This window comes from Columba livia, chromosome 16, assembly GCF_036013475.1.
Source record: "Columba livia isolate bColLiv1 breed racing homer chromosome 16, bColLiv1.pat.W.v2, whole genome shotgun sequence".
In the NCBI taxonomy this organism is placed as follows: domain Eukaryota; kingdom Metazoa; phylum Chordata; class Aves; order Columbiformes; family Columbidae; genus Columba; species Columba livia.
This window is the reverse complement of record NC_088617.1, coordinates 5,275,030-5,295,905: the sequence shown is the minus strand read 5'-3', so window position 1 is coordinate 5,295,905 and position 20,876 is coordinate 5,275,030. Positions and strand designations below refer to the sequence as shown.

Sequence of the window (20,876 nt, the reverse complement as noted above, 5' to 3'; positions counted from 1 at the left end):
CGTCGCGAGGGGCAGAGGGCGGGACCGGTGACGAGCGAAAGAGGCGGCGGCAGCGGAGCAACGACTGGTTATTATTGGCTGTTACACGCGCGCGCGGCCCCGCCCCGCCCTCAGCCGTAGTGATAGACGAAGTCGTAGCTGCTCGGCTCCTTGGGGATGGGCGGCGGCGCCTCGGGGATCTGGATGTTCTCCAGGTCCAGCAGCCTCAGCTTCATTTCCATGCTCAGCAACGTGTCCAGGTCGCTTTTGGTCAGCTCGCTGGACATGTCCTTCCCCAAGAGGGCGTTAAGCCCATCAATCCAGATACAGTACTGCGGAGAAGAAAGATAATTCACAACTCCAGGTACAAATGGTAGGTTATGTTGAATCTTTCCATTTGTTCAACAATTACAGATACTCCTATACTGCTCCAAAATAGGAAACATGGGAGGGGAGCTAACCTATGGTGGAGGTGAAAAAAGCAGCAAACCACCCCAAAACAGTGCCCACAGATTTCCAAGGGAAGTTAGCCTAGAGGCCCTAGGAAAGGACCAAGAGTTTCTATTGTGGCATAACAACAGAAAAAGCAAAGCTATTCTAGGCATCAGTGTTTTATAGAATGGGTGAAAGGGAACAAGTGACGGCACAGGAGGAAAGGAAGTGGCAGCCCAGATTAAGGGAAATTAGCGTAGGGTTTTTTTTTCCTAAAGAAAAACATGACTGGAGAAAAAAAAAAGATTCAGACTAAGCATCAGCAACATTTTCTAAGAATGAACCCGGTGGGAGAGAGCCTGTTCAAGCCTTTAATGAGAAACAACTGATCTTCTTAACCTCTGAAGTTAATTGCTGTATGTTCCACCGCTTAACCGCTATGTTTCTTACCTCATATTTATTAGGCGCAATGAAGTTCAAAGTCTCGTCAGGATCATATAATATTGAGAAGGCCAGTTCTAACACTTCCTGAATGGAAAAGAATCTTTCACTCATTGACTGAACAGAACATCACAGCACCTCTGCCTGCTAATCCCCGCAGAGGAGCTGGGCTGTCTTGCTGCAGCTCAGCACCCTTTCCCGTGTCAGTACCCTGAGCAACTCTGAACAACCTACAGCACAACCGGGCTGCTCACCACACCTGGCAGTCACAGTGAGCACCAGGAAAGGAGCGGCTATGGGACGGGTTTTGTAAACAATACACCTGCAGTGCAGGAGACCACTCGCTCCTGTTGCTTCTTTCACAGTCTTCAACTAAAGCATTGGATGTTAATTACTGGGAAAAAAGGGAGCGCTTACCTTGTTCTGTTTCAGTGCACTTTTCTCCTTCATGTGTGGACAATCCTTCCCTGTGACAATGGCTTTAATGTCTGCAACTGGAACTAACAGTGAAAAAGTAAAGCTCACAAACAAGAAATCCTAATCATGAAGAGACAGAACCTTGCTTTGTCTTTGCAACTGAGCATTGTTCCTGTTCTTGTAGCTCATTACTGCAGTTTTCCAAAACACATTACCAGTAACACATAGTTGGCTGCTAGAAGAAATACCAAACAATTCCAAGACTCAAAAGCATTTGGGCAGGGACCAAAAGTTGATCTCATCTCAGTCAGGGCTTCAGCCACAGCTCTTCTGTCAGTCTCTAGGATGGTACTCGTAACAGCCTCTGGACAGCAGAGCACAGAACATTGCAGCATCCTCAGAGCAGTAATCGGGACTTACTTTTTTCCTGTAGAGATTCAAAGGTCACTTCCCCCTGGGCATTATCTTCCAGATCTCCATAGTGTAGCACCTTGTGATTCAGAGCCAGGCGACAATACCAAAATCGTTCTGGAACACACATCGAGTAAGCTGAGCAAGATCATCCACATAAGGTCTGAACAGCCACTAAGTTATAGACACCCCACCCAAACCCTCCAATCCCCCAATTCCTGTTCATGAGGGGATGGCTGTATTCTTAGAAACGCATCTGTTCCAAACTACTGGTTTGTACAGATGACCCAGGTAACCAGCTTTTCTTTCTGGCAACATGTCTGCTGATAGGTTAATCGATTAGATCTTATTTGCCTACAGTTCTCCACATGAAAAAAATGCAGTAGACACTGTTCCCTTACCTTGTCTTCTGCGATTTCCAATTTTTCTAAAGCTACTTCCCTCACAAAGCCTGTTCAGACGCTGTTGCTTTATCAGCTCCAAGATCTCAGGTTGGATTTTCTCTCTCAGCTCCCTGACAATCAAATATGGAAGATAAAGCAGAAAATGGAGACAACAGTAAGCACAGAAGGCAACTGGTTTTGTTAGGCACTTACACAATAGGCGGTGACTGGAAGTCATCCTGGCTCATTCTCTCAGACTGGCGTAATCGCAGAATCTCAGAATAGCTCAGGCTGCGCAGTTTGCTCTTGAACTGGTCCAAGGAGTTTGGTTTAGAGGGGAGAGCCCGTGTGATCTGTTCCCTCACAACCTGCATAACCTAAAGAGGTTGGGCAAGGAGAAAAGCAAGTCACATTCTTGCTGCTTACTGGCAGCAGAGAAGCAGGGCACAGCTCAGTGACAGCACAGAACTGACAGCATAACTGAGGCCAGGAGTGTCAACGTACTAGTGACTTTAAAGAACCAGAAGAACAATGAATGACCTCTGGTCATACCAAATAAAAGTTGGACAATCCTTCCTTACAGCCCACATCAATACCCTGTCATACCTTCTGCACCCCACTCTTTAACTAAGCGTACAGGCTGAGTAAACCACATGCTGTTCTGCAAGATTCTACAAAATACCTCTTCTCCACTCTGACCTTATTAAAATCTTCTGCTGTCGCCCTCATTTCTTTCCAGGTCTTGTTCAACAGCTGTATGCAGATGGCAAATAGCTCCTCAAATGCACGGTCGTGGGTGAAAAACATGGGGTGATAGTCATTCCGGCCTTCATTAGCTTCAGGAAGAAACAGAAACCACAACCATGTGTGCATATTGCACAAGAGCTACTGAGCATAACTAAAATCCGCTACAGTGGCAGAAACCTGATGGTGTGCAATAGTACCAACTGAAAGATTAAGACAGTTCAGTGTTTTGTCTCCCCACAGACAATCTATATTGGGAATGGCAACTAACCCCACGCATCCCCGTGCAAGTCCCTGTGATGCAGGTGCTCTTTTCATACCAGTGCCCCCAAATGACTGCTTGCAGTTGCTTCTCACTCTCCTCTGGTAGAATTTCTTATAGTGCTCAATTGTGTCAGAATGCTGTTATGAGACTGGCAGAGCTAAGAAACTTTCCTCAAGTTGAAACATTCCACTTGTGTCAGTTTTTCAGGAGAACCAGAGTGCTCACACTTCACTTCGATATTGGTATTATCACTGCTACACTGACAGTGCAACTCCAGGCTCCTCCTGTCCTTACACAGCACAAATGAGATCGAGGGACAAATGCTTGTGCATGTTGGTAAGCCTGTAAGCTACTTCCAGAAGCATCAGCCCAGCAACCTGGAAAGCTGCGGCAAAAAATGGTACTTACGGAGTTCCCCAACTTGCAAGATCTCACAAAGCATCCTGGTAAGCTCAATGGCACTGCGCCCAAAGGGACACTCATGCTTATCTTCCCGACTGCTGTTCTCCAGAACAATCTACAAGAAGAGGATGCAACACACACTAAGAACAGCTGCTGAGGTGTTGGTATCTGCAAAAACCAGCAGCATCACTTACCCTAATATAGGTGTCCTGATGAAATTTGGCCAAGTAGAGCATGTTGTCCAATGCAAGCATCCCTGGAGGAGTCTGAGTAAAATCCATGGCTGGATTGATGTGATTCTGTGAAAAAAGTGTGTAGAAAAAGCCAAAACAAATTAGCTCACATAGAAATAGTGTGAGAAGCTTTTCTGAATGAATGTTACAACCACCTGTCCATCAAGCACTCCCTCACTTCTATCCAAGAGGTAACCTTGGACACCTGCTCACAATGCTATCCCAGCTTTCGAGAAGAGAGGTCGATCCCAAGCACAGGTGTGTACAGTGAGTAAATATCTCCAGGGAACGTACCTAATGAGCCCTGGCATTTAACTACCAACAAGTTTATAATAATCTTCCCTGGCAGTCTGAATGTGGCTGAATTTCTAAAACTTAGATACAGAAGTATGCTAAAGCAAACAGCTATTTCTGTTCCTTATTTTCCCACAACTCTAACAGAGGTTGCTTAGGTTGCCTTTACGTGCTTTACAGTCAGCGCTCTCTCTAGATGCATACAGTGAATCCCAGCATCTTGTAGTCCTTGGTGTACATGGCTTTGCGCTTTTCTGTTCCGCTGCCAGGGGCGGTGTTGCTGTCGGACTCTGCATCAAATGCGATTCTTCTCAACTCAAATATGATGTCTCTCTGTGCCTGATGGACAGAAAGCAGGGAAATAGTAACGCGATCAATCACTAGGAGAGTATTTTCACATAATGCACAGTCCCACCTCTCTCTCCAGAGCTCACACAGTGAATACAGAGAGATGCCAAAGGTCATTAACATTATGTAAGTAGAGGCAATCAATTTCAAAATGACAAGCTTCAGCATACTGGGTAAAGCAAAATATTTGTTTGCATTTTCCTTTAGCTGCTCCAACTTTAGTTAAATGCAATTTCTAGGCATTCAGATAATGCTAAGGCATTTCTAACTCAAGACTACAATACCTCCAAGAACTGAGTAATAGACAACTTAAAAATTCTCAGTTTCCTTGTATACTGCAAGGAAATGGATAAAGAGACGTGCCCTCCATAGAGGTGGAGTAATCAGTCTGACAGCTGGCATCCCACCGCTCAGTAAAGGAATATACAGCTTCCAGCGAGCACTTACTTTTCTAGAAGTTCCACAGCATACAGCAGGATACTCATGAGCATATCCTAACCTCGAGGACTAAAACATGAGGGGTGGCTTTGAAACTTTATGCACCATCTCCTGCAAATGTTACAGAGCTAAGGAGTTCAGGAATATGCCCCCTTGTACATCCTATCAGATCATACTCAGCTCTAATAGTGACCTGATCATTGGGATCCATCTTGGTCATCATTCTCTCTTCCAGAAGATTAAAGGTCAGGACCTGTAGCACATACAGCTGATGTGCCATTTCTGTTTTAATTGGGCGATTTCCTCTGATCACATGCTGCAAGATAAAGGATGGGGTAGAAATTAAGAGAACAGAAATAAAAACTGAGCTATTAGCTGTAGGCATATGCCAGGCTACATGTACGTCTCTGCATATGAAGATTCAGCTGTTTAACCTGCATATTCCGTCAGAAGCATAATTATAATGCTCTGTAACAGCAGATCCTGATAACTGCCTTTTGAACAAGTGGCTCCAATTTCACCTTTGAAAGAGTCACTTTTCTGGAAGTGCCCTGGGGGCTGCAGAATTTACACTCTGCACAAGTGAAACCTCTATTGAGAGAACATTAGGAAGCATTCCGTCGTTCCAGACATACTTACATTCAGGATTATAGACCTCAGGTGCTTCTGGGCAAACGCATTAGCCATCTCCTGTTGTGGAATTTAGAGATGAAATAACATGAGTGAAATATAAACAAAAAGCCCACATTGTGCAGAAAGGAAAGGAGGATGGAAGCCTATGAATTGGAGGTAGCACTGGCACACAACAAAGTGCTTTTACTACAGACTGTCCGTTTAGCATGGCATCTCACCACAAAGCAAGCATCAAGTTGAGATGCAAAGATCATCTTTACCATGGCCAACTCATGGATGGCTCCCCTACAAAACATCATTAAGGTAGAGAAAGGCACTAGGGCTGGCAAAGAACAGAAGAAAGCTTAACGTTGGACATCTAATGATTCTTCAATATCAAGAGATACGGCAGCAGGGAGCATACTGTGGTTTGCCCAGAAAAATCTGTCATCTACAAGAGGTTCCTTCAGTTAGCATTTCACAACTTTCTATACCTAGGTATACACCCAGGATAACAAGGGCTAGAGGATGGAGTTTACAGGTCTCCTCCCTCTCAGAAAATCTTCCTCTGAAATTTACATTTCCTTTGTATCAGTTACTACAAAGATATTTAGAAGCCAGTTTAAAGACAATTTGCAGAAGCCCTTCAGTTTACAAAAATAAAGGGTAAATAATGTTTATGCTTAAAGGAAAGCTTCCCATTTCCCTCTTTACTGCGTGGCTTCCTTCCCCAGACGAGGAGGGTTTCCCACCCACCAAGTCATGATGACAAACAGTCACAGCAGATGCAAGTATCTGTTGCAAGCCTTCAGTTCTAGGACCAATTACACATTCACCTGCAAAGATCTAACCTGTGTGTTCCTTGTAAAGTGTGAAGATGTACTTTTTAACGCACCAGCGATCTCATTACACCTGCTAGGACAGTGGCACAAGTGCTAATGTCAAGATGGAACATTATCAGAATGTTGCTGTTATAAGCAAAATCTTTGGGTAAGAAAAATGTTGGGCAATACATATCTGGAAGAAGTCCAAAGGATGAGATCTCTCCTCATGCCTGTGCAGTGCAGACCGAGAGTTAAATGCAGATGTGCAGTCTTGGACAATTGCACTCCATCAGCTGTACATTGTGAGCAATCCAAGACTGTTCCAACTGCTCATATCAACCCTGCTCCTGACAAGCTTTATGAGGAGTCTGATAAAATGTGTCTATTAGCCTCATTCCAAGTTCCTATTATCACTTTTGCTCCAGACAGAAACCTACTAAAACAAGAGAGTGATATGCTGGCTGACAGCCAAGCCGTAATGGCTGCAAGTTCAGCAGCACTCCTGTTACAACCAAAATGCATCAGGGCCTGAGTGGAAGGTATCTAAGAAACACGTAGATGAAGTAGGAAGTGGTTTCAGAGATAACACACAGCCCTCCAAGTCACTATTTTCTACTATGATTCCTGAGATCTAGTACTGAGAATAGAACAAGGCCTGTTGCTTAGGATTTGTTCGAGCATGCAACACAGAATCCTTACTCTGAAGGAATTAGTTTGTACATGGGATGAAGTAACAGGTGACTGAAGCAGATAAACAGTGGGAAGGACAAAGACAATTAAACAATTCTAAATAGCATAGTAAGGAGCACGAGCACGCACACAGCCTAACTGCTGCTCAAGGATCTATGTTTTGCTGAGAATCCAATAGTACCTACTTTGCCGCTTTGTGGGGTCAGACCATCACAGAATCTTCTGTGTTGGAAGGGACATGTTGAGTGAGATTTGGGGTATAAACTCAGGCTGTAGTAAGTTTAAGGAGAGCCAGACTGCTAAAGACCTGGTTCACCTGGTCAGCCTTGTACCATCAGTTTCCTTTTACAATCATCTTTATTGTCTTGTGTGCACAATAAGTCATTCAAGATTTCTCGTGCTACTGATTCTCCTCCTGTTCACAATCTGAGCGCATCCCCAGGCGTTCTCCCGCCCTTCTCCCTAGGCTCACCCACTATCTGAAGCCTGTTTGCATCGTTTCTGAGATACAAGGAGGCATCACTGGCAAAAAGCTAACATGCCTACAGTTCCACATGACCAGCCCCCAGGCTCGAGTTACTTACAGTGATGGGCAGGTCTAGTGGGTTAAGCAGCTTGTCCTGCTGGCAGAAAGCAAAAAAAGGCACAAAGAGAAGCAGACAGGATTTAGCTCAGAGTCCAGAAATAAGGCACAAACAGGGCACTAGAGAAGAAAGGCTTAACACAGCAAAGCTACACAATACAGACATATGCACATCTTGCACGTAGCTGAGACTTTGAGGGTTTCCTCACAGCAGGACAGGCGTTTCATTTCTCACATTTGCGAGTGGGAATATCCCCCTATGACTTCAGAAGGGTCCCTTTTTTGGGGGAGAGGGAGGTGGGGGAGGTTGTTTAGTAAGTACATACAATCCCAAGGACTCTGCCCAGCCTACCTCTCCCATATGGAATTATCTTTCTTCAAAAAAAAATTTCCATGCTGTATAGAGGATTACTTTCTGTCTCTCAAAGCCTTTCAGATTCCTTTCTGAGCATCTCCTAAACATAGATGCACTGCTCCAGAACACTTTATTAATCAGATGGTACTTTTTCTCCTCTGTTGCCACACTGAAACAGCTACATAAGGTCTTGGCAAGGTCTGAGGTCTGCTGTGCCCAGACAATATTTCTGACACATAATCAGCCAACCAGTAACCATTACTCAGGTTTAAAGTCAAAAAGCAAGAACGAACCTGTCTCCTGTCCTCAGGTGCCTTCAGGAAGAGGGCATTGATCAGGGCAATGGCATATGTCTGAATCTCTTGGTTTGAGCTGCAGAGACACAAATGGGAGAATCATCAGAGAACAGACAGTATAGAATGGCACAGCTTGCTGCTTTGCCTGCACTGTAAGAACATTTACTACAGCTGTTGTGCATTCAACGGACAAGCGGGATTCAGGTAATCTGCTTCCATGCCATCCAACTTTTCATAAGGCCTGTGAAGAGCTGACGGAAATTGCTGACTGAGGGCTCCGTTATTCAGAAGACAGTACAGATTGCAGCCCAGCGGAGCTCGGAGTTCAGCACCATCACAGTTTGCTTCAATGCTGAAATTGTCTCAGTAAAACCCAGTTATACTGCAGCCTATTATACAGAAACAGCAAGAAACTCATATGGAGCAAGTAATTATTCTCCCCTATGGCAGCAGAAGCCACCAAACACAAATGGAACTAAGGCGGAAGCGTGTCTCTCTTCACAGCATTGCCTTCCAGCCTCCATAGTTTGTCCATCTCTTTCAGGCTTGTTTTCATGAACCTGTTCTTCCAAAACCCATTCTCTGTTAAAGATCATTCCCTCCTGATAGCCTTGCCAAACAAACACCAGCAAATCCCAACTCACTCTCCAGCCTCCCTTTTTACAATATTCCTTGCATAGATACTCTCTTCAGCAACCTTCAGTGCGGTTGTTAAAGCAAAATATCTTTGTTCAAGACATAAACTCACATGCTTAAGTGCTTCCAGAACACAGAACGTATTTTTCCAAAGTTTCACTTGAAAAAAAATCTGTTAGAAATCCTAAAGTTCAAATAAAATGTCGTATCAGTAATACTTTAGAAATAGCATCTTAAAGTGTTTTAAACATAAAAGGATGTATTTTCAAATTAATATTAATAAAATTGATTTAAATCACACCACTGCTGGGTGGACACTCACACTTGCAGATGAGAAATGAGCTGCCCCACAGTGATCTCTTCTGCTATCTTCTGATACAGGGTCTGACTGTTCAGCACCATGCTTTCTAGAATGGCTAAGGATCGTTGGAGGATGGAGACATCGACCATGGGCTGACTCACATACCCTGCAATCTAAAAACAGATGAAGCAGCAGGTCAGCAGGTGCCCATCCAGGAAACCTCGTGCTGAGACAACCTAAAGGAGACAGGGCTCAGAACGCTAGACACACTGTGCTCAGAATGAGTGCTCAGCTTCTCACAGTCATCTGGCTCGTCCTGGAAGCTGCATTAAAGCACAAAAAGAAACAGCAGCCACTCACTTCCTTTACACAAACTCACCTGTTTGATGAAGGTTATTGAGACCATGTCCCACGAGACAATACCATGGTCCATGAGCTCCAAGAAGGCAGTCAAGGTGAAAGCCAACATCTCACTGTAACTGAGAAAATTAAGAACGCAGTTACAAGAGATTTGGTAGCAAGGAAAAACTGTTCAATCTGAATAAGCTGGATAAGAAAACAAATGTCACCATCTCCTAATAAAACAATATTCTATGCTATACCTTCTTTGGCCATTTTAGTTTCCTAAGATAAACAGACTTTTGGCCATCATAGCAACTCTCCTTACGATGTAGGTCAAAATGTACTGACCACGTATACAAGAGCCAGCAACATGCTTGCTGTTGTCCAGCATGTACATGCCACCAGTTCTACAGGAATGTTTTTGTGTGCAACTGCATATGGATTTTTCACAGGACACCTTCTCCCTTAGACCACAGATGAATAACTGCTCGAGTAGAATATGACTGCAAGTAATAAAAGTTGTTTAAATTATCAAAGTGACCTTTCAATGCAAGTTTCATACATCATAAATGTCTCTTGTTTTGCCTCATGAGGTTTTGCAAGTGATTAGAAAGACACTGTCTTAGCCGACCGGCATTCACTATGAGGTTAGCTGCCTAATGACACTTCAGCAAGCAAAATTAGTCCCTTATTTGAGGCCCTGTTATAGAGTCCTGGAATACAGGAAACTTACTGGGACAGAAGCTTGGTCCCGCTCTCCACAAGCCGTGTCAGCACTGTGATCCCTTCCATGTTGATGAACTCTGTGGCAAAGGTAACATCTGCTGAAAGTTTAGCCAGTTCCTTCATGGCATCCAGTCGGGTTTCCATACTGTGCGACTGGATCCTCTCCATCAGCTGGCGAGCGGCCCTGGACTGAAAGAAGGACGACGCTGGTTACAGACGAGTCACCCGCAGCTGAGTCCTGCCAGCAGCAGTGTGCTGTGAGAAGCCCATGGACGGGCAGACAGCACAGCTGGGGTTGGGAGGCATCAGCAATGACAGGAGAAGTAGCAGCGGTCAGCAAGTCTAAGATAGACTAGAAAAGGCTGCACTCAGCACCAGTCACAGCCAAGCAGGAGGCGAGCAAAATGCTATTTTACATGTTAGAGTGAATGCTTGTTTTTTGTCTTGGTGAGGTGAGTGGAGATGGCTATAGAAACACAAAGCAAGACCACTGAAGAAATATGATGTTAAGAGAAATCTCTCAGATTCAAAGAGAAGCACAAATTCATTTTGTGTATCCATGTGACGTTCTGTAATATTTCTCAGACACATAGCAATGACATCCGCTTGCGCAAATACCTCTTCCCCTTCTACTCACTCTCAGCTATGTGCCATGACGCTTCCAAGAGAAAGTTTAAGAATTTCAATAAAAAGGAAGCTCCAGCAAGCATGCAGAAGACAACTGTTGAGGTTAGGAACTACCACCCCTGCGTCAAATTTGTCTTTTGTTTTCATTTCTGCATTAAGTCACCAGCACTGGTGCTTTCCAACTGACCATACTAACTGCACTCATATTGAGGATGTGTCTGTCAGGTGCTTCACAACACGCTACTCTACAAGACACAATAAAAATGTAGACTGTATTTGTTTATATAAAGTCCTATAAAACAGCAAAGAATCCAAAGGAAAGATACACACCACAACCAGGAAGGAAAACAAGAGTGTGCACCTTATTAATCAGAGTGGCCCACAACAAAGGTGAATCCCCTGCAATTCGGGGAGAAGGAGAAAGAAAAGCTGAGAGGCAAGAAACAGCCTCTCGTACAAGGACAGCTACTGACAGAAAGGCATGTGAGGAAACATTTACCGGGGAGACTGCCAGCTGTAGGATAGTTCCATTCTTGATGTCACAGCGAGTCTGAAAGAAAACAAATTCACATTGCAGAAAAGTAGGGGGAAAAGAATGCAACTGGGTCTACAGTGACCATTCACGTGCACAAGTAAAGGGGTTCCTATACCACACAACCCTGCTGAGGGTATTGAACTGAGTCACTGGCTCCTCGTGCCCATGGCATGCAAAGGGAGACATGCACGGCTCCTCCCCTGAACGACACCATTCCAGTCTGAGTATTTCTGACAGCAAAGATGCTGCCACTCAAGGATCAGCGACAGTTTTGTTCCACGACACCAGTCCAAGGCATTCTGCACTCTTGCCCAGGACATCAGCAAATTGCCACCTCTCACACTGACCTGCTCTGTGATATACAGCTGAGGACCATCAGCATACCGCAAGGTGTAGTATTCAGGGTTTGGCAACGACCACCTGGCAGAGGAAGAAGAAGGATACATAAGCTTCTTCCTCCTCTTTCTTCTGGCTCTCAGTTCAGAAAAGAAGCTTGATCCCAGAGGAGTGAAAAAGAACTTTCAAGCAAAGCTTTAGCGTTGGAAATAAAGTCTCTAAAGAGGAGAGAAAACACCTTCCTCTTGAGAGGATGGTGCTTCAGCCTGCCCTAAGTCAAGCTCTGTGGAATGCCAGAAGAGGCCTACACCTCAGGAACAGCAAGATGGGCCAGTCCTCAGAGACACTGACCCAAGGGGGTCATATGCACACACTCATACATATGCACACACTCAGAACTGGCCTCTGTTTTCCAGAAGATCCTTTTCTTTCCGGTTTAAACCCTGGTCCATTCCACAGCCAAAACTGGCAGCAGGCAGCACGGATTGTGCTGCCAGCACACTGACAGGCAGCAGAGACTTTCCACGGCAAGATTTGTCAGGAGAACAGGCTTTCTCCCCAAGGGTTCCAGAGAACTACTCACCCATCACAGACCTCCTTGATGATGGATGCAAGAGGCCTTTTCTAGAACAGAAAGAAAGAATCCTTAGTAGCCACGTTCCTCTCAACCAGAAAGGAATACTGCCCATTTCTATGCTTCCCACATTCCAGTACCAAGGTTGTGGTGCATTTCCCCCCCCAACCTGGTTACCAGGTCTCACCTGATCTATTTCCAGCAGCTGGGCATTGGCACCTGGCCACTCAACAGCTACTTTCACAATGTCTGAAGGTGGTGGCATTGCTCCAGACTCCTCCTCGTGCCTTTACAACAGCATACACCCCCACACCTGTTGAGAGAAAGGACAGTGAGCAACTCTGAAAAATATTTCAATTGCTACATTGCATCTAACACCAAGCTTCAAAACACTGCATAAGACCAGCCTTATGGTTTGCTGGGCCAGCTAGGGACGAAACATCCAGTGTGCCAGAGATCAAGGCCTCACACTAAACCAGCACATTGTGACACTGTATGCCCAATCTTATCACCTAAGGAATACTTCTGAGAGCTTGTTGGGGTACTCACACGAGAAGGAGAGTCACCCTGATCAGCAAAGCCCCATATGCCATCCACTGTCCGTCCTGCCAGAGCAGTTCACAGGACTAGTAAAGCAACAGTTCCCTATGTTCAGCTCCTGTCTGTACATGAGGGGGGGAATGTACTGTCCAGGTAGCCTCCCCGCCATGGGCTGGTGTGTAGTGATTCATATTCCTCAGATACTGCGATGCCCAAACAGGCTCCTACACAGAGTAGCAGCGGCTACCTTTATCCCATTCCCTTCCTATAACATCATAAATCCAAAACACGAATACCCATTACTGAAGAAAAGTTAGCTCAGCATTTGCTCTGGAGATCTACCTTTCACTCCTTTATCTGCCTTAGAGCATAAGCTTGTGTTCAGGGTTTGGTCCCAGACAGTTGTCAGTCATGCTGGTTTGTGCTTCGTCAGGCAGTAACAGGCTGTAAAGAAACGTACTTGTTCAGTTCCTTTTTAACCCTCTGCTGGGTGGAGGGAGCAGCCCTGTTCTCTCCCACAGAGCCAAAGCAAGAAAATCAGGTGGGAGCGAGACAACCCTCCCCACCAGCTGTTTTCAGGAACAAAGGCTTCAAGCTGCCAAAAATGAGATCTGACAGGACACAGAAGAAGTCCTGTCCTTAAGGACTCCTCCTGAGACTCAGTTTCCAGCATAGCCTGAATGAGATGGCAAGCATCCAAAGTACAATTTCCCAGCTCCCATTTCTCCTAGTGGGGCAACCCAGTCCCCCTTTCCCAGAACAGAGATGAGACAGAACTGAGCAGGGACATGGTTTCGTGATTAATGTACTTTCCTGACTTCCTTTATCAACTGAGAAAGAGACGCTAAGCCTCATCCTGAGCTAGAGATGCTAAGGTCTGAAAGCAAAACCCAGCAACCTTTGGAATTTTCCTGATGCAAGGCAAGTAAGAAGAGAGAACTTTCCACAGACCAGCAAAGACCAAATATATGCAGAGATTCCTGGCCCAGGAAATTGGTCTCCATGACTGTTCTGGAAAGGGAACTTCGATGAAATGAGCTGAGTCTATCACAAAAGGCATGTATGCCTGGCCTGGGTAAGATGATGACCTAGAAATCCACTTATGATCTCAGTCAATGAATCTCATGTGCATCTTTCTTCCCTTGCAGAGACTGTTATCACTGCATGGAGAGATATGAAAGCTCAGGTGTGCTAACGTTTCTCTGCATTTGTACACACACAAACCACTTAATCAGCCCCCTGTGACTATCTTGTAGCTCCAGTTGAGGCAGCTTCCTCGCTTAGGAAAACAAAATGCTACGATCTCCTGGTGCACCCTTCCCAGGCAGTCACAGCACTGTCAGTGCCCTGCCTGCTGGAACTGAGGATGAGGAGTGCTGGTCTTCCTTCGTCCACAGTCAACTAGGATTTCAGGCAATAAAGCGTAAGGAACCCAGGACCAGAAGAGCACCTTGCCTCCTTGCATAAGCAGAACAAAGCAATTAGGAATCTGCATAAAGACAGGAATGCTTTGAACCCAGATATATTTAGAAGACTGCAGCCCCCTGTACAGCACTTATTATTGGGGTTAATATCCATAGCAGTTATCCTCAGTCTGTTCACAAGTCAATGCCCGATACCTCATATTTCTGAGGACAGGAAAAGTCCGGCAAGCATGTCATACTGCAAGGCAGAAGAGTGCCCCCTGAGCATAAAAATCTGACTTGCTCTAACATGCAAGTATACAGTGTCATAGAGACAAGACAGAACCAACGTGCTCTGTAGCATCAGCCATAACAATTTGGAGCTAACACAATCTTTCTGTCTCACAAAGAGACAGATGAACCTAATAAAACTATGCGTCAGTCTTCCTCACTTCCTTTTCCTGAATCACACACACACAAATAAATAAATAATCCAGACTTTCAAATGGCTTTTGCAAAAATAGCTCAAAACAGGGATAACTCATCATCTAAATCTTTAAGTACACCATGGCAATTACTAGCATACAAGCGGTAGCACAGCTCTGTACGTATTCCCGAGACAAAGTGCCCGGTTTGCACGAGACCCCCAGATCTGCAGGACAGACAGGCTTCCATCCTTTAAGCCCAGAAACAGACAGGCAGCTCCCAAACGGTATGTGATTTCCACTCACTGTTCTCCACTCAGCAACCAAAGCTTATGATGGCCTAAACCTGAAAGCCTGAGAAATCCTGGTCCTATGACATGAGCACACATCACCTCCAATAATCAGAGTGGCTTGCAAGAACTGGGCGGATAATTACCTCTCCCAGAATTGAACTCACTCACAACTAGAAACCATGTAAATCCCTTCAGTGCTCAAGGCACAGCAAACACACAATGAAGAGTCGAGGCTCACAGATCACTTCCTTGGGTATTTAGAACTGAATTCGCAACTCTCTGTCACCGTTTATTGCACGGCAACAATAACCAATATACCCCTTAGTAATTAGCATCTAATTACCACTTCTCCCTTCAGTCTCTTGCAGTCTTCCATTCGTACTGCAATTTACACTGCAAGTTGCTACTGAAGAGTACAAGAAAATACTTTATATGGCATAATAAAGATGCCCAGATTACTAAAGGTAGAAGCCTTTACAAGTCTCTAACTTGTCTTCTCCTTTGCAAAGAACATGCATCATTCGGGGAGAGGAAGTGCACACTAAAACAAAAACATTGATATTATGAGGAATTCTGCAGAAATCACAGAATCATTTTGGTTGGAAAAGACCCTTAAGATCATCAAGTCCAAGCACAAACCTAACACTGCCAAGTTCACATCTAAACCATGTTCCTATGTGCCCTATAAATATAAGTCAATTTTCCTGTTTCATAAAAAAAAAGTACTGCAGAGATTGGTGCACAGATCCTAGAGACAACGGACACTACCTGCACCTCTCTCGACATCCTCGCCACTGAAAACATTAACCAACCAAGTTGTATGACACTACCTTCACATCTCAAAAAAAGCCTTCAGCTGCACACAAATTCAGAAAGTAACTCACCACGATAGGTTAGACTATTTCTGCCTCAAACTTCTTCCATAAATGAGCACCCACTCTTCACTGGAAAGTGTGTTCTGTATTCCGATCAGTGTTCTGTGCCCAGCAAATACACCGTGAAAGAAACAGAGCGTAAGGGCTGTTTCATTGCACAGCAGTACCATGGATTAGACACCACTGAGCCTACTGAGGAAGAGATTCAAACATCAAAATGAATTTGCTAAATACGACCCCAAGAAAGAGAAATTAAAAATTTAAAAAGGTTGGAAACTCTTCAGACAGTCTGGGTCAAACAAGCCTTCGAAGTACCACACAGATCAGAGGCTCAGCAGAAGATGCTTTCCAGAAGAGGGACACAAAGACCCGACTACGAATGAAAAGGGTACTTCAGGTCAGCCTCTAACATGAGTTTGTCTGTCAAAAGCGTTCTTTGAAAAGATTTCACTGTATCGCTGCAGGCAAGAGAGGTGACAGATGTTAAATTTCACAATGGATATTTTGCAGTGCACTGGCGATATATCTGATAAAATGACTGCTCAGAAGCTCTCGGGAAGATGCACAGACTGCAATTTTGCATAATTGTGATTATCAGTCACCTACGGGTCTCTCACAGCACATTCTTCTCAACAACCGCACGTAAGCAATTCGCACAGTTTTATACAGGCAGGCAGCAGCCAAGGTGAAATCCATCAAAGATGAACCACTCTGCTTCCGCAGAGTGTTCCTTCATACAAAGCAGTGGTGTAGGGGAAGCTGCAAGGCAAGGAGAAAGCAGCAGAGCCACTAATAACACACCATTCAAGAGACTTCTGAGAAGCTGCAAGCTAAAACAACTAGAGTATTTTAAACAGAATTTCCCTATTCACAACTCAGTCTTCTTTTCATTACAGAGAGAGAACAAAGTGTGCTCCACGCAGAATGAAAATGAGGATGATGAAAGGACATTCCATGAAAAAGAAAAGCTGCCTGGTAGAATCCTCCAGTCAACAAGCAAATAGCTGCAGCTTCTGAAACCTGTAGATGCAACAAAACGTCCCAGTTGGCTCTCGGCAATCCCCAGACGGTGGTACCGACAGGCCAAGACAAAGGCGGAGGTGATGCCAGAGGGTGACTAGCAGGGTAAGCGTGCAGAGAAGACGGAGTCCCTGACCAGCAGCATAAGAGGTGAGTGGACAGCAGAGTCCAACCCCAGGGCTATATACAGTTTTCTGTTACCTCATATAACCAGCAAAGAGAAACACTCATCACTAGAGAAACCACAGAAGCAGGCAGCTAAGATGCTCCGTCGCTAGGATCCTACATTCCTCCAAAGGGCCTTCCCGGCTGCACTTTGGCTGTAAAACAGGGCGCCTGTGACACTGGACCCTTACCCTGCACATTCCAACCCCGCTGGGCAGAGACCACCGCTCACCAAAGACAGACACTGATAGCAACAGGCAAAAACAGAGAACTGCTTTTTTATTATTTTTAATCAGTCGGGTGGGCTAAACGCAGCCCGTCGGTCAGCAGCTCCCGAACCTCGGGCTGGAACTCAATGTAAGGCGCTAAACGCTTTTCTCCGCCGCGGCGCGGGCGGTTCAGCGCCCCCGGCCCGGCCCGGCGAGGCCCCTCCCGCTCTCACGCCCGGGAGCCAGGACGGCGCGGCGGCCCCGCAAGCACCGAGAGCCGCGGCTCCGGCGGCCGCAGCACGGAGGGAGCTCCGCCGGCGGGACGGGTACAGAGCGGGCCCGGCGACCCCAGGCCGGAGCCTCGCGGCGGGGCGGGCCGCCAGAGGAAGGGCCACGGCGCCGCAGCAAGCCCGGAAAAGAGGCACCGGTGACCGGGCTCGTCAGACCCGCGGCGCGCCGCCCGGCTCCCGCGGACCCCGCGCAGCCCCCGCCCGCCGCCCTGCGCTCACCCGGCCCCGCCGCGGCCGCTCCGCGTCCCGGCCGCCCGGCAGCTCCGGCGGCCCCGCCAAGGCGCTGCCGGCCACTGGCGCCGCCAGCTGTCACTCAGCCGCCTCGCCGCCCATTGGCCATGACACTCGCGTCACGCGCCCGCAGCGCGTTGCCATGGAGACCGCGGCCGGCCGGCCCCGCCCCGCCCCGGCGCGGAACAAACCCGCGCGGCGGCAGCGGCTGCTCCGTCCGCCGGTCCCGTCACCACTCGAGCGTGACAGCCACGTCCGCAAACTACATGAGTTACGTTAACCGAGTCTCCCTTGTCCCTACGCCCCTCCGCTCCCTCGGGCCGCCACGGGAGGGCTCACGGCAGTGCCCCGTGCTAGCAGTGCCCCGCCTCCATGACCGGCTGTGGCCGCCCGGGGTCCCTACAGCCGTGCGGACCACCGCGCACTGGGCTGGCGGGGAACACCGGAGCGGCGCCGCGACTGCGCACGACACTCCCCGAGCGAGCGCGGAGCCTCGGCCGCGCCTCCGCCGGCCGCCCCGCCCGCCCCAGCCCCGCCCCCGGAGGTGCGTCTCCACGCGCCGGAAGGGGCGGTGCGCTGGCGGGACAGCCGCGTGCGGGCGGGCGGAAGCGGCGGCAGCCGCGCGTAGCAACTTCCGGCGGAGCGGGCGGCGGTCGGAGCGGGAGCGCTCGCAGCCGCAGCCATGGTGAGGCGGGCGCGCCGGGGGGCGGCGGGGCCGGGCCCGGGCCCGGGCCGCGGGGTAACGGCGGTCTCTTGCAGACGGTGGGAAAGAGCAGCAAGATGCTGCAGCACATCGACTACCGCATGCGGTGCATCCTGCAAGACGGGCGCGTCTTCATCGGCACCTTCAAGGCCTTCGACAAGCACATGAACCTCATCCTCTGCGACTGCGACGAGTTCCGCAAGATCAAGTGAGCGGCGCGGTCCCCCCGGCTCCGCTCCCCGGGCGCTGCCGGTCCCGCTGCGGCCTTGGCCGTGGAGCCACTCGGGCTGCTGCCCCAGCAGAAACGCTTTGGTTTGAGCCTCCTTAGCCAAATCTCCGGGCTGCCGAGGCTCAAGGTGCACTTAGTTCCAATCCTTCCCTAATAACCAAAATACACCTTTATGTGGCGCCAACACAGTCACTAAAAGGGTGAAGCACCATGGAGACAAGAAATACCTTGTGTTTGAGCTTGTCTGTGTGTTCAGTTTGAGGCATACAAATTGCAGGGTTTGCGGTAGTTTCTCTCTGGAGCAGTCCCGTCCTGTATTCTATTACAGATTCAAAAGGCGGCGTTGATATTTTTTTCTATGTCTTGCGATGTTTTCTTTCTCACTAGACCTAAAAATTCAAAACAGCCAGAGCGAGAAGAGAAACGAGTCCTCGGTCTCGTGTTGCTACGAGGAGAAAACCTGGTGTCCATGACAGTGGAAGGGCCACCTCCAAAAGATGTAAGGAGAATGAGCACAGAACTAAGGACAGAGGATGCTCGATAAATGTTCCTCGTTTCACTGAAGTTGATTCCTTTGTGGGGTTGGACATTAACTGGAGAAAGGGGGGCAGTGGCTGTCCCTAGGACTGGGGACTTTGTTCTGATAGGTCTTTCTTTTGGGGGGGATCTGTTTTCAGACTGGAATTGCCCGAGTGCCCCTGGCCGGAGCTGCTGGAGGACCTGGCGTTGGGCGGGCGGCCGGGCGGGGCGTGCCGGCCGGGGCACCCATGCCGCAGGCCCCAGCAGGACTAGCTGGCCCGGTCCGAGGAGTGGGGGGACCGTCCCAACAGGTGAGACACTGTAACCCGTTAGAAAGACTTGTCTGGTATATTCTGAGGTCGCTTTTAATTCTTTGTACCAACGTGATGCAAGAAAATTGGAGTGGAAGAACTGTTATCTTAGTTTCTGTTGACAGGGAGTTTGAGTCCATGAGGCTTGTTTGGTACTAGATTCCCCTAGGAACTCCGTCTTTTTTTGGTAGAAGAGCCTTAAAAAGTGCAACTTCTTGCACAGAATTTGAGTGGTATCCGTTGAACTGTGTTACAGGTTTGTAGCATCAATTAATACATTAAGAGGAGACCGGTGTATTTTTCTGAAGCGATAATGGTTTAAATCTTGTTTGTTTTTTAGTTATTAATGTAAAGCGGGTGTGCTGTTTCTCTGTGAACACATTTCTTCTGTTTACAGGTGATGACACCTCAGGGTCGCGGAACAGTGGCAGCGGCTGCCGCAGCAGCCACCGCGAGCATCGCGGGAGCCCCGACTCAGTACACACCGGGGCGCGGTGGCCCACCCCCACCCATGAGCAGGGGAGCACCCCCACCAGGTAGGAGTTACTCTACAGAGCAGGGCAGCAATGGGCTCGGGTTATGTGGCAAAACTTGTGATAAAGAGGTATTTATCCAAGTCCGATGAAGCTTTGGTATTATAGAACATTATTCACTATCCAACCAGCGCTTTGAACATCCAGCAGGATTTACATGCTTGTTCTCTCTCTGCTGAAGGGATGATGGGACCCCCCCCAGGCATGAGGCCGCCCATGGGCCCACCGATGGGCATGCCCCCCGGCCGCGGTGCTCCCATGGGGATGCCCCCGCCAGGCATGAGACCACCGCCCCCAGGAATGAGAGGTAAGTAGAGCTTATTTTAAACACCTAGAAGCTGTAAGGAGCCATAACATAAATGAAATGTTTGAGGGGTGATATGTTTCAATACCTCCCTAGCTATACTAGTTGTCAGTAAAGACCTCGGTGCCAAAAAAGGGCCCTGAGACCACTTGAGGATGGCTAGAAGTCTTTCTGGTTTAGTTCTTGCTTCCTCATCAACTCTTCCCTTTATCCCCAGGACCCCCTCCACCTGGCATGCGTCCACCAAGGCCATAAGATATTTTATACCGTACCTTTCAACTGTGAGAAGACTGATTAAGGAGATATACCAAGCAGTACCACCTGTCAAATCTTTGCTATGTATATTTTATATTTACTGCTTGTAAAGTTTGCCTCTTTTTAATAAAGTTGGAAAACCCAGTACTTGGAGTCACTGCTGTACCAGTCTGTTTCAGGAGTGCAGCTGTGACCTTTCACACGGTAACAGCTGGTGTGGACCACTTAGGTCTATATTGGTTTGTGTTCCTTACAGGAATTAAAGCAGATCAATGAAATCTGGCAAGGCTGATGGGGAAAAAAAAAAGTTGGGATTGGAGAGATGGTAAAAATTCAAAGAAAGAATT

At 47.5% G+C, this 20,876-nt stretch overlaps 2 protein-coding genes across 11 annotated transcripts; one reads left to right on the top strand and one right to left on the bottom strand.

The window, feature by feature from the left end:
• Window positions 1-51: 51 nt before the first annotated feature.
• On the bottom strand, window positions 52-18,175 carry ELMO2 (engulfment and cell motility 2). Of its 9 annotated transcripts, none has more exons than XM_065032003.1 (23): window positions 17,664-18,175; window positions 13,107-13,208; window positions 12,412-12,537; window positions 12,234-12,274; window positions 11,662-11,734; window positions 11,279-11,329; window positions 10,160-10,341; window positions 9,464-9,563; window positions 9,106-9,257; window positions 8,145-8,223; window positions 7,498-7,536; window positions 5,427-5,477; window positions 4,981-5,103; window positions 4,206-4,340; window positions 3,669-3,773; window positions 3,481-3,589; window positions 2,763-2,899; window positions 2,277-2,440; window positions 2,082-2,194; window positions 1,690-1,797; window positions 1,270-1,352; window positions 862-939; window positions 52-311 (listed from the first exon to the last, which is right to left on the bottom strand). In XM_065032003.1, the coding sequence occupies exons 3-23, from the start codon at window positions 12,487-12,489 to the stop codon at window positions 111-113; spliced, it is 2,202 nt and encodes a 733-aa protein (XP_064888075.1). In that variant the 5' UTR covers window positions 12,490-12,537; window positions 13,107-13,208; window positions 17,664-18,175; the 3' UTR covers window positions 52-110. The 9 variants fall into 9 exon arrangements, with proteins under 9 accessions (XP_064888075.1, XP_064888080.1, XP_064888077.1 ...); XM_065032008.1 differs by having other exon boundaries at window positions 7,498-7,533; XM_065032005.1 differs by having other exon boundaries at window positions 17,867-18,175.
• Window positions 16,912-20,673, top strand: SNRPB (small nuclear ribonucleoprotein polypeptides B and B1). 2 transcript variants are annotated; one of them, XM_065032036.1, is made up of 7 exons: window positions 16,912-16,930; window positions 18,435-18,586; window positions 18,995-19,106; window positions 19,285-19,437; window positions 19,835-19,973; window positions 20,152-20,277; window positions 20,492-20,673. In XM_065032036.1, exons 2-7 carry the CDS (start codon window positions 18,456-18,458, stop codon window positions 20,527-20,529), a joined length of 699 nt encoding a protein of 232 aa, XP_064888108.1. In that variant the 5' UTR covers window positions 16,912-16,930; window positions 18,435-18,455; the 3' UTR covers window positions 20,530-20,673. The 2 variants fall into 2 exon arrangements, with proteins under 2 accessions (XP_064888108.1, XP_064888107.1); XM_065032035.1 differs by lacking the exon at window positions 16,912-16,930 and adding an exon at window positions 18,200-18,360.
• The last annotated feature ends 203 nt before the right edge of the window (window positions 20,674-20,876 follow it).

Excerpts from the sequence above, each read along its gene's own strand:
- ELMO2 (XM_065032003.1), bottom strand. The coding sequence starts at position 12,489 with ATGCCACCACCTTCAGACATTGTGAAAGTAGCTGTTGAGTGGCCAGGT. Across the intron at positions 3,590-3,668 it reads ATCAGGACACCTATATTAGG|ATTGTTCTGGAGAACAGCAG; the intron begins GTAAGTGATGCT and ends CTCTTCTTGTAG. Across the intron at positions 2,900-3,480 it reads CTTGCAAGTTGGGGAACTCC|CTAATGAAGGCCGGAATGAC; the intron begins GTAAGTACCATT and ends TTCTTCCTGAAG.
- SNRPB (XM_065032035.1), top strand. Across the intron at positions 19,107-19,284 it reads AAGGGCCACCTCCAAAAGAT|ACTGGAATTGCCCGAGTGCC; the intron begins GTAAGGAGAATG and ends ATCTGTTTTCAG. Across the intron at positions 19,438-19,834 it reads TGGGGGGACCGTCCCAACAG|GTGATGACACCTCAGGGTCG; the intron begins GTGAGACACTGT and ends TTCTGTTTACAG.